Here is a 14,747-nt window from a genome sequence, read left to right on the forward strand (position 1 = left end):
TCCTTTCACTTACCGATCATGCCTAATAAACTCTACATCATGTCCTTGGTGACATTTCTTAATGCAGTTCACACAGATGGCATTGCGGTCTGTTGTGTTGCAGGTGTGACATCTAATGAAACAAAAGTTCAGTCAGTAATGTTCAGACTCACCAATCAGTGTTACTGTAGCTAAAAATCACAGCAAAAACCATTCAAAACCCCTAATGTGATTGGAAAGCACAATGGTTCCTTTAGAGCAGACATTCTCAATCGGAGTTCCTCCAGAGCTCTAAGCCCAAGAACATGGGTGTCCAACCTGTGGCCCTCCAGCTGTTGCAGAACTAAGAGTCCCATGGGGCATTGCAAGCATGACTCCCAGAGGCATGATGGGACTTGTCGTTTTGCAACAGCGGGAGGGGCCACAGGTAAGACACCCATGACCAAGCATAACCTCCTGCACTCGAGTAAGCTGCTCTAGGGCTTGTTGGACTCTCCACTTATTGATATAATACAAGGGACAGTGGGTATAGTTTCATGTACACTACAAAAAAAAAAGCAGGTGCACCGACTTAGGGCATGGGCATTACCCAACTTTATATTTTTTTCTTAGGCCAAGTGCCACGCATTTTTACAAAAAAAAAAACACGAAGTTTACGATTTTGTGTTGGGTCACAAGTTGCACACGCCTCATTTAAGAAGAGGGGAATGTTAGTAAAGTAAGTCTAAACCTTCTAGTCCAGCTAGCAAATCAGAGCTGAACTTGAGCCAACGCTTTATAAGGCAATACGCATTGTAAGCACTCCTGTCAGTGTTTAATGGTTCATTTCAACCCTCTAACTGCCATTTTGTTTGGACAGCTTGGCATTCTTACCACTTCACCCCCTTATGATAGTGATCATCAACTCCTGTCCTCAGGGCCCACTAACGGGTCAGGTTTGTAAGAGAACTGAAATACATCACATGTGATCTAATTTTCTGCTCAGTGATTGCAGTATTCTAGTCTGCATCTCCCCAAGGTAATACATAAAACCTGGCCTGTTAGTGGGCTTTGAGGACAGGGGTGATGACCGCTGCCTTAAGGACATACCTGTACACCCTCGGGTTGAAGTGGCTGTACCGGGAACCTGGCTGCAGCCATGATCCCGGTACAAAAATTTTCCGGCAGTGATGGGCTTTCTTGTAGAAGAAATCTGAGCGGCTCTACAGCTGCCAGATCATTTTATAGGGCACTAACTGTTTAACCCCCCCTTTACCAGGCTCTACCACCCCAACAGGAAGCCCAGAACTGCTGCTAGGTGAGGAGAGAGGAAGAAGGTAAATTCAGAGCCCACCTCCCCCTCTGATGCAAGAAACTGGAAGCAACAAGAATCTGATCTCTAGTTCTGTTTACTGCCCGTTACCAACCCGTGAAGCAGCCAATTAGACCGATCTGGTGTTTGACTGGCTGCAGTTGAGGGCAGAGGAAAGATCTGGGGGTTCAATAGACCCCCCCAGATCTTAGTAAAGAGTACCTGTCACTGCCCATGCTATCACAAGGGATGTTCATGTATGTGAAAATTGTCAGAATTGGCCTGGGGGTCAAGTGGTTAAAGTTAGTTAAAAAAAAGTGCAAATTGGCTGGATAACGAGGTGCAAATAAGAAAAAAAGAATTGGGCTGCAATTCAATACATTTTTGTGTTTGGGATTAACAGTGCTTTAAAGAGGAACTGCAGTCTGCAGTCTGAAATAAAGACACCTTTGCCATTCTGAAGCTTCCCTCCAACCACTTATTTTATATATACTTGGAAAATACGCTGCAGAAATCTCCCTCCACTGTGTCTGGCTGCAGCCATTTTATCTGTGGGCAGCTGAAGCGGCTGTCTGTTCACTTCCTGGATTTACAGACCCCTCCAGCTCTCATTGACCCTCTTATGAATCATCCCCCCCTCCCTTCCTGGCAAACGAGCTGTGCATGATGTCATAAGCCTAGGCATTTTATCAAACAGGAAGTGCGCTGTAGAAAGTATTTACTGGCAGAAAAAAAAATGTTTTAATATCCAAAAGTTAAAACAAGGACAGAAAATATAATAGATGGAAAGTTGAAAAAAATGACTGAAGGTCTGCTTTAAGCTCAGGGTATGAAGAAAGGTTAGCAAGCAGGAACAGCATCAGGGAGAGGTTTCTTTGTAGGCTTGAAAAGAGTGCGACACTCCACCCCAGCAGATGCCGTTTAAGAAAAAAAAAATACGGGGGAATTCAACAGCTTGACAATCTATGCCAATGAGGAAGCTCCTTGTGCAGCAAGTCCTCAGACACAGGGCAAGCACTGAGGCAATGCCAGAGGCCCTGCACCTGAAAAGTGCTCTGCAGCTACCTTACTACCAGAATATAGGTCTGGAAAGTGCACAGCATTCCAAAAACCAGGCTGAGAATTCCCACATTGGATAGCTACAATCTAAGGGACCCAACTCTAGGAGCAATATAGGGAAGATTCAGTAGAAGAAAAAAATAAAAGGAAGACCACCAATAAGCACAAATAAGTTCAAAAGCAAACCTGAATAAAAGACATCCATTCTAAGACAGCAGCAAATAACTAAGGAATGCCTGTTGTGAGAATAGTTTTGTAGCTGGCCTAGTTTGCCTGCCAGTGTACAATCCCCCTCTAGGTGGCAGTATAACTCAAAACTGAAAAACCGAGTCTTTCAATGGACAAGAAACAAAAAGGACAAGTTCACCTTTCGTTACATGTTGCATGTTACATCTATATTCAGGGTGTATCATGTTACGAATCGACTGGCCTCTTCGCACGCAAACTTCCCGATCATGTGTGTGCTACAGCTGGAGGGCCACAGGTAAGACACCCATGCCCTAAGAATACCCTCCTGCACTTGAGCGAGCTGCTCTAGGGGTTGTTGGTCTCTCCACTCATCAGTAAAGCACAAACATGTCCTGCTGCCTCCTCAGGACTGTGTTGTTTTTAGTGTACATAAAAGGATACCCAAAGAGGGACCTTCTCCCTCCCCACTGTCACAATAAAAAAAGTGGCGACTCCACCTCCCCAAGTGTCCTGTGAATAGAAAACTACAAGGTTCTGCGGCTGTCGGCTTGTAGTTTTCAATGAACTACAACGGTGCTGTGTAGTAGTTCATTGGTTCTTCCTGTCAGAATGCAATGGCTTCCTTGTATGAGAAAGCCTATACACTGACAGTGTGCAGGAGACCAGCATTGCATCAGTGATCTGATCGCTGGTGCAATGCTTTACAGACTCCTGCAACACAAAATAAATGCATATTTTTTTACCTGCAAAAAAAAATGTGCATTTAATTTTAAAGTTAACTTATTAAACCCTTGTTTTAAAAAATAAATAAAATAACACTGAGTGGCCCCGAACCTAGTCTTCTGGGGTCAGCCAGCCAGCAGCACTCGCGGCTCCTCCTGGCATCTGGAAACCCCCTAGAAGTAGCGCCGGGGGCAGGGGGTTACTGTGTGGGCGCACGCCCGAGTCCAGCATTTGTGTCCATAGATGCTGGACTCAGCCCCACCCCCCCCTGGTCATTGAATTTGACTGACAGCAGCGGGAGCCAATGGCTGCGCTGCTATCAATCTATGCAATCAAGAGCCGAGAACCCCAGTCAAAGACGTAGAGCGCATCACTGCCAAGGTAACGAACGGGTGAGTAAAACGGGGGGGGGGGGGGGGGGGGGCTGGGAAGCTGCTGAGTGACAGAAGTTTTTTTTATCTTAATGAATAGGATGCATTAAGGTGAAAAAAAAACACTAGTGCTCAAATTAAGGGCATAACACACAATCCTCCTCTTTACATTTGCACTGGTATGTTGCCAGTCAGTGGCTACAAAGCAACCTCCATTTTCCTTCATGCAGATCAGTGATGGGATTATACTTTGGCAAGCAGCTATACAGAAGCTCCAACATGCTCTCTTCACCATAGAGCTGAATGAAGCATTTCTTGCACCATGCCATGAAGCGCAAATATTTTAATATAACGTGGACATGATGTTGATGCTTTTTTCCTTAATGGAAGAGAGCATGTTGCATCTACGCCCTTATAAGCGGGATAAGCTCAGCCTGCATTGACCCATCCCTCTCGCACTGCCCATCCCTCTCGCACTGCCCAAAGTGTGGGAATACCACTCACTCATGGAGTTCTTGTTCCATTACAGGGTCTGGGAACGGCAAGATTTACCTGTAGAAATCGTGCATTGGGTAGCTGGTATAACTTGAAATCTTGTATAGACACTGGCCTCTAGTGACTGCTTTTTCTATAGCATCTTGATTGTTCATTATTTTGTTATCTGAAAGAATGTTGTGAAATACAATTAATTTATTAAACTAGAAAAAAAAAAATCACGTTCAGCCATCCAAAACATTTTTTTCAGAGGGAAAAAATGTAGCTGATCACCACAGGCAACACACAAACTTAGACATCTGGCAGTTATTACAAAAATGCAGCTCTACTATAATTTTCACAACCGATTTCTTATCATATGTCTGTGTCTGAGTGCAGGACACTATGCTGTTAAACATTTTTTTTACCCCAACAGTTCACATTAAAAACAAGGGGTTTAGTTTGCACGCGTTTGCAAAAATATGCGCAAGCTGCATCGATTGCGTCACATAATGGCATCCCAGTATCATGTGCTCCTTTGCTGCAAAGGCCAGTTATAGCTTGGGGTGGTTGCCCATTGGTACTGTTGGTGAATTGGTGCACTGGATACCTTCGCTGCCATTGTGTTATTGCTGGGTGTTTAGTGTGCCCCTGTACCTTTATGGAGGGGTGGGCCGCCTCCAGGCATACCTGCCCTTAAACCACTTGCCGACCAGCTGCCGCAGCATGGCTCAGCTGGGCGAAACAACATTTTGTTACGTTGGTTCGCCCTGTGGCCACTAGGCACTCCCGGTTCTTTCAGGGGAGAAATGACTGATCGTTGTTCATACAAAGAATGAACAGCGATCTGTCATTTCCCCTAGTATGTCCTATCCTCCTTCAGTTAGAACACACATTAGGGAACACAACTAACCCCTTGATCGCCTCCTTCCCTGCCAGTCACATTTTACAGTGCATTTTTATAGCACTGATCGCTGTATAAATGTTAATGGTCCCAAAAATGTGTCAAAAGTGTCCGCCATGTCGCAGTACCAATAAAAATAGCAGATCGTCGCCATTACTAGAAAACATAATTCTATCCCCCATTTTGTAGCCGCTATAACTTTTGTGAAAACCAATCAATATACGCTTATTGCGATGTTTTCAACACAAATATGTAAAAGAATACATATCAGCCTAAAACGGAGGAAAAAATTTGTTTAAAAAAAATAAATGGGATATTATAGCAAAAAGTTTTTTTTTAATTGTCGCTGTTCTTTTGTTTATAGCACAAAAAATAAAAACCGCAGAGGTGATAAAATACCCCCAAAAGAAGGAACACAAATTTTGTTTGGGTACAACATTGCACGGCCGCGCAATTGTCAGTTAAAGCGACGCAGTGCCAAATTGTAAAATGTGCTCTGGTCAGGAAGGGGGTAAAATCTTCCGGGGCTGAAGCGGTTAATTATAGATGTGTTCCCACTCCGAAGATTCTCAAAATAATAGTTAGGACTGCAGAACACTGGAGAGCTGTGAAGTTGCCGCTTCAGCTTACGCATATATTTGCAAATGTCTGCAAACTAAAGCCCTCGTTTTTAATGTGAACTGTTAGGCCGGGTCCATAAGTGAGCTGGGAATTTTTTTGTTTGTTTGACATGCATCGCCCTTCCATGTGTTCCTTGCTGCAAAGGCCAGTTATAGGTTGGGGTGGTTTGCCATTTGTTTACACTACCTGCGTACCAGGCGTTTGAAGCCAGGGAAAGGATGCCTACAGCGTCCATGCAGACATGGAAAAATATATTATTTTCAACAGTCTGTTCACACCATTGTGTATCACAGTGCATGGTTTATAAATAAAAATAAAACATTATGGGTGTATAGACCAGCGGTTTGCCTTTTAGGTCAATTTAATTGGAGTCTATTTAACTGCAACAAGATAGATGTTAATACATACAATCTGGTGTAACCATGAATATGCCTATAAAAAACTAACATATAGCGCTGAATACATACAATACATGCCCCTAATACTCATAATTGCGATATATCAAGTACAATAAATATCCACTTCAGCTCCGGAAGGTTTACCCCCCCTTCATGACCAGGCCATTTTCTGGCGATACGGCATTGCGTTACTTTAACCGACAATTGCGCCATCATGCAACGCTGTACCTAAACACTAATGACACTGGCTATGAAGGGGTTTAATGTGTGCCTGACCTTTGTTTTACTACTGTGGGGGAGGTGCTTGTACTAGGGGGGAGGCATAGATCAGAGCCCCTGCTTAGCAAAGACACAGGATCCAGATCTTCTGTAGTGACAGAATAGTGATCTGCCTGGTTTACATAGGCAGACCGCTGTTATGTCAATGTACCGACGCATTGGCGGACAAAGTCTGTTGTACCCGCCAATCTGTGCCCCAAACCCAGACGTGCAGGATCACATACAGGTATGTGATCCTGCACAGGAGAGCCGCCTTGCCGCTGTATATCTACAGCAGGGGTCTCCAAACTTTCTAAGCAAAGGGCCAGTTTAGTGTCCTTCAGGCTTAAGGGGGGCCAGACTGTGGCCAATGGGAATAGATATTGATAATGCCCCAGCATTAGTGCTCTATCATTGGTTCTAATGGGAGGAAAAGTGCCCTATTGTTGCTATTAATGAGAAGAATAATGCCCCATTGATGGGGTTAATAGGGGAATGGTGCCCCATCATTGGTGTCAGTTGGTGGAATAAGTGCCCCAAGAGCCAGATAAGGGCAAGCAAAGGGCCACATCCAGCCCGCGGGCCGCAGTTTGAAGACCACTGATCTAGCGTATACGGTCGGCAAGCGGATATATAACAAAACTCAAAAGTGATCATATGTCTTAAAAGTCAAATGGTGAAAAACTCAGATGTTTCCACCACCAATATGCAATCAAATAATAAAAACAATGAAAAAAGTCTGGTGGTGAATGAACTCCATTACAGGCTGGGGGAAGGGAGCGAACCAGCGGACTTCACTTTTTGAGTGACGTTCCTCTTTAACAACACTACAATAACCGAGGTAGTGGAGACTTTCTTGGAGTTGAGGAAACATTGCATGTTAAACGATAAAACTTAAAAAAGGGCCAATGCAGAACTAGAACTTATGTATAAAAAGACGAAGAGGAAAAAATCTTATGGCACTCAGGAAGTCAAAAAGCTGAAATCCAGGTGCTTAAAGAAATCTTATTGACAAAACACATGGAGACCAGCACTTGAGACATCCTATGAAAATGTTGGTCGCCTGGCTGCACCACATTGGCTTCCATTCTTTCGGAATTACTGACCCTGAACAAGTTTGCAGGAACTTTGACGTCACCTCCTGTACACTTGTTTAGGCAACTCCAAACCTATCTCAGCCAAGAGCCATGCAAGCACTTTAACCACTTCAATACCGGGCGCCCAGGCCAATTTTCAGCTTTTAGCGCTGTCACACTTTGAAGGACAATTGCTCGGTCATGAAACCCTGTACCCATATGAATTTATAATTTCTTTCACACAAATAGAGCTTTCTTTTGGTGTCATTTAATCACCACTGGGATTTTTATTTTTTGGTTAACGAAAAAGGACCAAACATTTTGAAGTTTGTTATGACATTTTGCAAAGTAGTAATTTTTCTTCTTCACTGATGAAGCTGCACTGATGGGCTAGCACCAAAGCTGCACTGACCGGCACAGATTGACACTGGTGGGGCTGCACTGATGAGCAAGCACTAAAACTGCACTGACAAGCACTGATAATTATTTTCCTGATCATCAGTGTAAACAATCTATTGATAGACTCGGCAATCCTTTCCTCACACAGTTGCAGCATGTGGGAAAAAAGACTGCCTATAACCGGCAAGTCTGTTTACATGTGATCAGTTGTGATTGGACACAGCTGATCACATGGTAAAGGACCACTGTGATTGACCCTTTACCTCAATCTGTGATCCGAAAGGACACAGCAATCACAGAGTGAACCCGATGCGCGCCCCAGGGGGCCCGCGGGAGGTGTGTTCTGGAAGGATGTCCACGGACGCCCTCTCAGAACCAGGAAGCCGCGCTGTAGCCGTCTTTTAGCGGTATTAAAGTGGTTAAACAGCATGTAAGGAATGACAAGCCTCAGTAGTTCTTTCATTTTCCAGGGAGGCACACTTACTGGACAGTTATAAGAACACTATGCTCTTTAATTTCTAACTTACTTTATAATATACTGACTGCAAAAAGGGGAACAGTCAGAAATGTTCTCAAACTAGTGAAATGAGAGAATCTAAAAAGGTTAGTAAGGTCCATTGGTGGGGATCTCACTGATGAAATTCTCAGCAGCCAAAGAGGTAGTCTGTGTGTGCGACTCAACCAAACCTCACAGTTCATGGGACAGCAGGCACATATGTGGAACATGTGAGGTAGAAAATACCTTTCATAGTAACATTTACACCAGATGCCAAGAATAGCCCTCCGAAGCGGTTGTTAAATATCTGATTGCCTTCGAGGGTCGCAGTAGCATGGTTTGTAATTTCAATTCCTTAAAACAAAAACATATTTCAGGTAAATTTCAAAACAAAAAAAAAATTCTCAATGTAAATTTCACAAACCTGTACAATTCAAACCGAGCATAACCAAACAAAAATCAGCAAAACCAGAATTATTGATGGCTGGATTTAGATCCAAACTTCGCCTGAAAATACAGCGATAGCCGTATAATGTCAGGTGTAAACAATAAATAGGGACGCCCAGGAGATGTCATGCACCATTGGCTCCCACTGTTGTCAATCGCAGCCAGTGAGCCAATCAGGTGACTGAGTGGGCAGGGCCGCCCCACGTATCCGTCTGTGAATGGACACATGGAGCCGTGGCTCGGAAGCGTGCCTGCTTGGGTGCCCCCAGAACAAACTGCTTGCTGTGGGGGGCCCCCCCAACAGGGAGGGAGGAGCCAGGAGGGCCAGCGTGGGACCCAAGAAGAGGAAGATCCGGGCTGCTCTGTGCATGAACATTGCACAGAGCAGGTAAGCATAACATGTTTGTTAATTTTATAAGGAAAAAAAAAAAGATTTACTATCGCTCATACTGTGCCTTCACTTTTTACATAGAAGCTAAATTCAACAGATTTAGGCAGGATCACATCTGTGTTGTGGTAACAAAGACTTTCTTCAAAACGCATGTTGACACACACACACACACACACACACACACACACACACACTTAGGTATTGCAACGTGCAATAAAGCAATACCATAAGTGTCATTGCAAAGGGTTTGGTGTGGTAGGGCCACACTGGTAGTCTATTCAAAATTAATGTGTTGCCTGGCCTGATGCAACACACGTTAATGTGCCTGCATATCTGCAACACACAGATGTGATCCTGGAGTCTATAGACAAAACCAAATCCAATCCATCACATCAGCACTATTCTCCCTAAAACAAAAGCACAAATCACCAACCTGCAGCAAATCCGTCAAATATTCTGTTTTTCCTTAAGACCGGGTGACTGTTGGTGCTGATGAGAACTCCAGCTTGAGCGTTTCTGAAGATGTCATTCTCTTCCAGCAACCCTATCAGAGAAGAATTATTAGAAAAGCACAAGTAGTCTTCTCCTGACTGACATGATGACAGCACTGCAGGAAAAAACAGAATCACTTCATTCATAATAGATTACTATACATTGCTGGCTGTGTTATTACTGTAGTGTTTTCTGAATATAAAAGAAAGATTCTAGAGCAAGTAACATGTAGTCTAGAAATAAGGACAATACATGAAATGATAAATTCAGGAGTTATCAAAATACCTCAAATCACATTCCAAAATGCTCAATTTGCAGTGTCTTACACATCTAGATTTTTAAATTAAATGTGTTGATTCAACTCACTTCTGCTAAGATTATGTAAATGTAATGTAGAGGAGGACTATGTATGACAAGCAGGTTAAGGTGGTCATTTCGGAGGTCCTTTGTATGCATGGAGGTTCCATACATCAATAGATCCCAGCTGAAAAAAATGGTTTAAGGGCCTATTTACACCAGGGCGAGAAGTCACAATGTGTGAACACGTGTTGCGTTAAGGAAGCCCAATGATTCGAATGGGCTGCTCAACGCACCACCACAACTGATCAAAGATCAACCCAGGTGTGTTGGGGTGCTATTTAGAATGAATACCAACGCAACTGTCTTTACTGTAACACAATGGTGTGAATGGGCCCCCAAAGGAGATCAGGAATAAAATCACACAGCATGAACCAAATTCGGACAACGAATGGAAATTTTCTTCTGGTTCAACAGGGCCAAGCAGAGAGAAGGAAGATCAATGTCTTGGTTGAGGTAAAAAAAGGTCAACTCGAAATCCTCTTGGGAAGGGGAGAAGACTCTGCAGGTCAATACCACTTTTCTTGTGTAAAACCAAGAAGGTTATTTACAGGTGATGGCAAAAAGTAAAGCAGCTTTGTGTGCGAGTGGAAAGGGAAAAATCCCCAACAGGTATAAAAAGCGGTATCCAAAGAGCCCCAGGACCAGGTTGTACAGGAGTGACCACGATGTATACCTTGAAGAAACGTCTTGACCATTGAATGGGAGGCTAGTGGCCTTTGCAATAAATGATCTGTCCTACTATAGTACTTAGGGCCAAATACTGAGATCTGATTGCAGAACGTTTAGGGTAGGGGGAAGAGTTGTTCTTTCCGCACACCAAGCAAAGTAAAGCCTTCCAGGATGATGGTACACCTTACGAATAATAGACTTACTACCCTTTAAGAGTGTGGGAATTACCAAATCGGAGCGAATCCTGTGTCCGAGAACTGGGCCTCAACAGCCACACCATTGAAGGCGGTAACCATGAAGAATGGTGGTAGACCAGGCCTTGAGAGGCGGGTGACAGATTGTGCCAGAGTGTGTCTTGGAGGGGCTGTGCGAGGTGTGTTCTCGGGAGGACACCCAGAATAATAGGGTTCTTGCCCGAACTTCATTTTACAATGGCCTGGGTAGAAGCAGTTAAGGACTGAACTGTCCGCGTCCGCATCACATTGTTGGTTGGCATCTGCTTTGACTGTTCGCTTAGGAGATTATCCTATAAGAATACATTTTGATGAAGACTTGTGGTGCTGAAGACAGAACAAAATAGAAGCTAAATCCGGTAAGTGTTGTGGTAGTGTTGATGCGCTGGAAAGATGAGTACATGAAAGTAGCCTTCTCAATGTCCACAGAGGATAGAAAGTCTCCCTGATGACAGAAGGCTATGAAAGACCTGGATAATGCCATATGACATTTCTGAACTCTAATGAAAACATTTAAAGCCTTCCCATTTAAGATGAAGCAAAAAAAACCCTTTTGGTTTTGGACCAATGGAATTGGAATAACGGCAATAATTCTTTGGCTCAAGACCTACAACAGCCGTGTGGGAGTCGGCAATCTGTGCAGGGACACAGGTAGGTTGGATAGTATCAACCTAGGAGAGGGCAGAGATACGAAATTCTGTCTTTCAGCCCCTGAATACCACTTCTCTTATTCAGGAATCAGAGTTGCTTTCTGGCTAGTTGTCCGCAAAGGCCATCAGATAACCCCCCCATTTTGGAAAGTGGGGTCATCCGTCATGCTGAAGAGGTCTTGCCTGAACAAAAAGAACCGTTCTTTACCTCAGAGGCAGAAGAGTCTTTCAAGATTGTGGCTTGAGCTTCTTTTGCTGGAGAAAAGGAGTACTCTTACTCCTGGGGACATGAGGGTGTCCATAGATTTGCCAAACAAGACATGCGCCATTCAGCAATCTCCACATCCTGACTTGTTGCTAGGACACAAAAACATTTTAGTTTTCCCTCCTGTAACATTAAGAGTGAGTGTCCAATGATTTTCATGTCCTAACAATGTTCCAAAACAAACCAAAGGCAAAAATGGAGTATAAATAAAAGTATACCCTTAAAGCGGAGTTCCACCCAAAAATGGAACTTCCGCTTTAAGTGGTGATGGTGACCCCCCTGACATGCCACATTTGTCATGTCATTTTTTTGGGGGGGGCGGATACCCTCTTTTTAGAGGCATCCAGCTCCCGGGGCTCTGCGGCGCCAGAAGGAAGTTCATCTCTTCCCCCTTCCCTCCCTGCAATCTTCTGGAACACGTCACAGATGATTACTCAGCCATTCTCAGCACGCAGCGCGGCTCGCGCAAGCACAGTGCGTGCCCAGCTGTGAAGCCACGGTCGGGCGCCCACGGTAAGAATGCCGGTGCCGTGGAGAGAGGAGTGAGGCTTCTTACGCCCGCTTCGCTGGACTGTGGGACACGTGAGTGTCCGATTATTAAAAGTCAGCAGCTACACTTTTTGTAGCTGCTGACTTTAAAAAATATTTTTTTTGCCAGAACTCTGCTTTAAAACTGTGTGCATGTCTAGATGGAAAGCAGGTACTGTATTACAAGGTTCAGTAACTTGATTATGGTTGCAGCTTCTTTTCTCAAGACACCTTCTAGGGTCTTCAGAAACTTGCAAACAAAGGAAAGGGCGTCATCAAGTGTAGCTTTACCAATTAATCAACAGAATTAAACCATTTATGCACTTATTGCAAGGATCACGAAGGCCAGCATGTATAATAATCAATCCAACGTGAACATCGCTCCCAAGTCACGGCTGGGTGGGAACCAGGAACCTCAAAAAGTAACAGAGCTGGTATAGCAGAGTTCCCTGGCGAACGCCGCTATATCGCCTTTTCCTTTTGGGTTCCTTCCAGCCGTGACCGAGGAATGATGTGCACTTGGATTAATATACATGCTGGCCTTCTTGATCCTTGCAGTGGAACAGCATACATGGTTTCATTCTATTAATAAAACTACACTTGCCTTTTTGTTTATGTTCCAACACTGTTGCCTAGGTTAAAATGTAAGTGAATGCCTACACTATACATCAGCAGGAGCATGCCGTAAGAATCCTACTGTCAGAACATTGAGCACTGCATTTGACAACTAATGTGGGAGATGTTTTTAACACCATGCATTTCAAGGAAGGTAAAACAACTTACCCCTGCCTCCATTAAATATACAGATCCCTCCATCCCTCCCATCGTGGATTTTATTTCGTCTTAACGTCGGGTTGCTGTCTGTTTTTATCCAAACACCAGCCATTGCATTGTCAAAAATCTCATTGTCTTCAATGAAGCCAAGCCCTGTACAGAGAGAGTATCCCAGCATTATTAGTACATGAAAGTGAATATTTAGGAACAGAAGCAGTTTTTACACAAATTACTTACCAGAATTATACACAAGGATACCACCATTCTGACCTCCCCAGATTTTGTTCCGTCTAATTTTAGGATTGCTTCCAGTCCTAGATGATGAAAATGATTAAAAAGTTTAATCCATACAAAATATTTTAAGGCAGGCCATTTATATAAAAATGTATTCATCTGTTTCAGTGTTATCTGAATGAACGTCATGTTCTGCAAATTTATAAAACAGACCTTCGTACGTGCCACCAGTTCCAGCCAGACAACTTAAAGCGGTAGTTCACCCTCCTTCACCCCATTATTCCATTACTTTCGGCATCGTAGCGCGAGCTACGGTATGCCGGTCTTAAATTTTTAAACCCCGTACTCACTGTGCTATTGTTGATTGAAGAATCCGACTCCCGCGGGGAATGGGCGTGCCTATGGAGAGGGAGGATGATTGACGGCCGGCTCTGGCACGTCACGCTCCCCGAAGACAGCCGGAGTAGGTCTCGGCTATTCACAGCGCCTGCGCACAGGCTATGCGCAGGCGCCGTGAATAGCCAAGCCTATTTCGGCTATTTCCGGAGAAGCGTGACGTGCCAGGGCCGGCCGTCAATCACCTTCTCTCACCAGAGGAACGCCCATTCCCCGGATTCTTCAATCAACGATACCGCAGTGAGTACGGGCATAAAAAATGTAAGACCGGCATACCGTAGCTCGCGCTACGATGCCGAATTTAATTGTCTAATAAAAAAAAACTTTTTTTTTTTTTTTTACAGGGCGAACCCCCGCTTTAAGGCGGTTTGCAGCTACACCATTTTACCTTTGCTCCGGTTGTGTGTTGAGAGCCACACTGTAATCAATAGTTCTGACAGCTGAAACTGCCTTATATTTCCTGATGAGGCGTTTCTGCCAACAGAGCTTTATGAATGAATGAATGAATGAAAAACTTATATAGCGCGGCACATGCGAACTGAATCGCCTCTGGGCGCTTGATGTTTCGTGTCTCATGACATCAAAAGAGCAGAGTTTTAATCTGTCTTCTGAAAGTCAGGTGGTTTTCCTCCAACCGAACGCTGGTTGGTAAAGCGTTCCATAGTCTCGGACCTTGAAAAGCAAACCTTCTTTCTCCTTTGGACTTGTATTTGGTTTTTGGCACCTTGACCAGATTTTGGTCGCTGGATCGCAGAACGCGATTAGAATTGTGAGGTTCTATCTTGTCGCAAAGATATTGCGGAGCCTTCCCATGGATGCACTTATGTGTCAGGCAGAGTGCTTTAAATGCAATTCTGTCTTTTACTGGCAACCAGTGAAGGGTTCTCAGCGAAGGTGAGATTGATTCCCATGTCCTTTTCCCAGTCACCAGTCTGGCGGCCGTATTCTGTACGACTTGCAGACGAGCGATTTGGTACTTTGGGAGCCCGAGGTAAAGGGCATTTGCATAGTCCAGTCTGGAATTCACGATTGTTCCCACCACGACTGCTACGTCTTCTTTGGGGATAAAT

General features: G+C 44.2%; 1 protein-coding gene across 3 annotated transcripts in view; it reads right to left on the bottom strand.

Moving 5' to 3' along the window:
* The window catches only part of FBXO11 (F-box protein 11), a 107,467-nt gene that overhangs the window by 1,757 nt on the left and 90,963 nt on the right, over nucleotides 1-14,747 (bottom strand). For all 3 annotated transcript variants that reach the window (XM_040351589.1, XM_040351590.1, XM_040351588.1), the window contains 6 exons: nucleotides 13,285-13,361; nucleotides 13,057-13,200; nucleotides 9,510-9,620; nucleotides 8,485-8,592; nucleotides 4,165-4,273; nucleotides 14-112 (listed from right to left, as the gene is read on the bottom strand). In XM_040351589.1, the coding sequence (XP_040207523.1) occupies nucleotides 14-112; nucleotides 4,165-4,273; nucleotides 8,485-8,592; nucleotides 9,510-9,620; nucleotides 13,057-13,200; nucleotides 13,285-13,361 (648 nt within the window). The remainder of the gene's footprint in view (nucleotides 1-13; nucleotides 113-4,164; nucleotides 4,274-8,484; nucleotides 8,593-9,509; nucleotides 9,621-13,056; nucleotides 13,201-13,284; nucleotides 13,362-14,747) is intronic.

Source organism: Rana temporaria, chromosome 4, assembly GCF_905171775.1.
Source record: "Rana temporaria chromosome 4, aRanTem1.1, whole genome shotgun sequence".
NCBI lineage: Eukaryota > Metazoa > Chordata > Amphibia > Anura > Ranidae > Rana > Rana temporaria.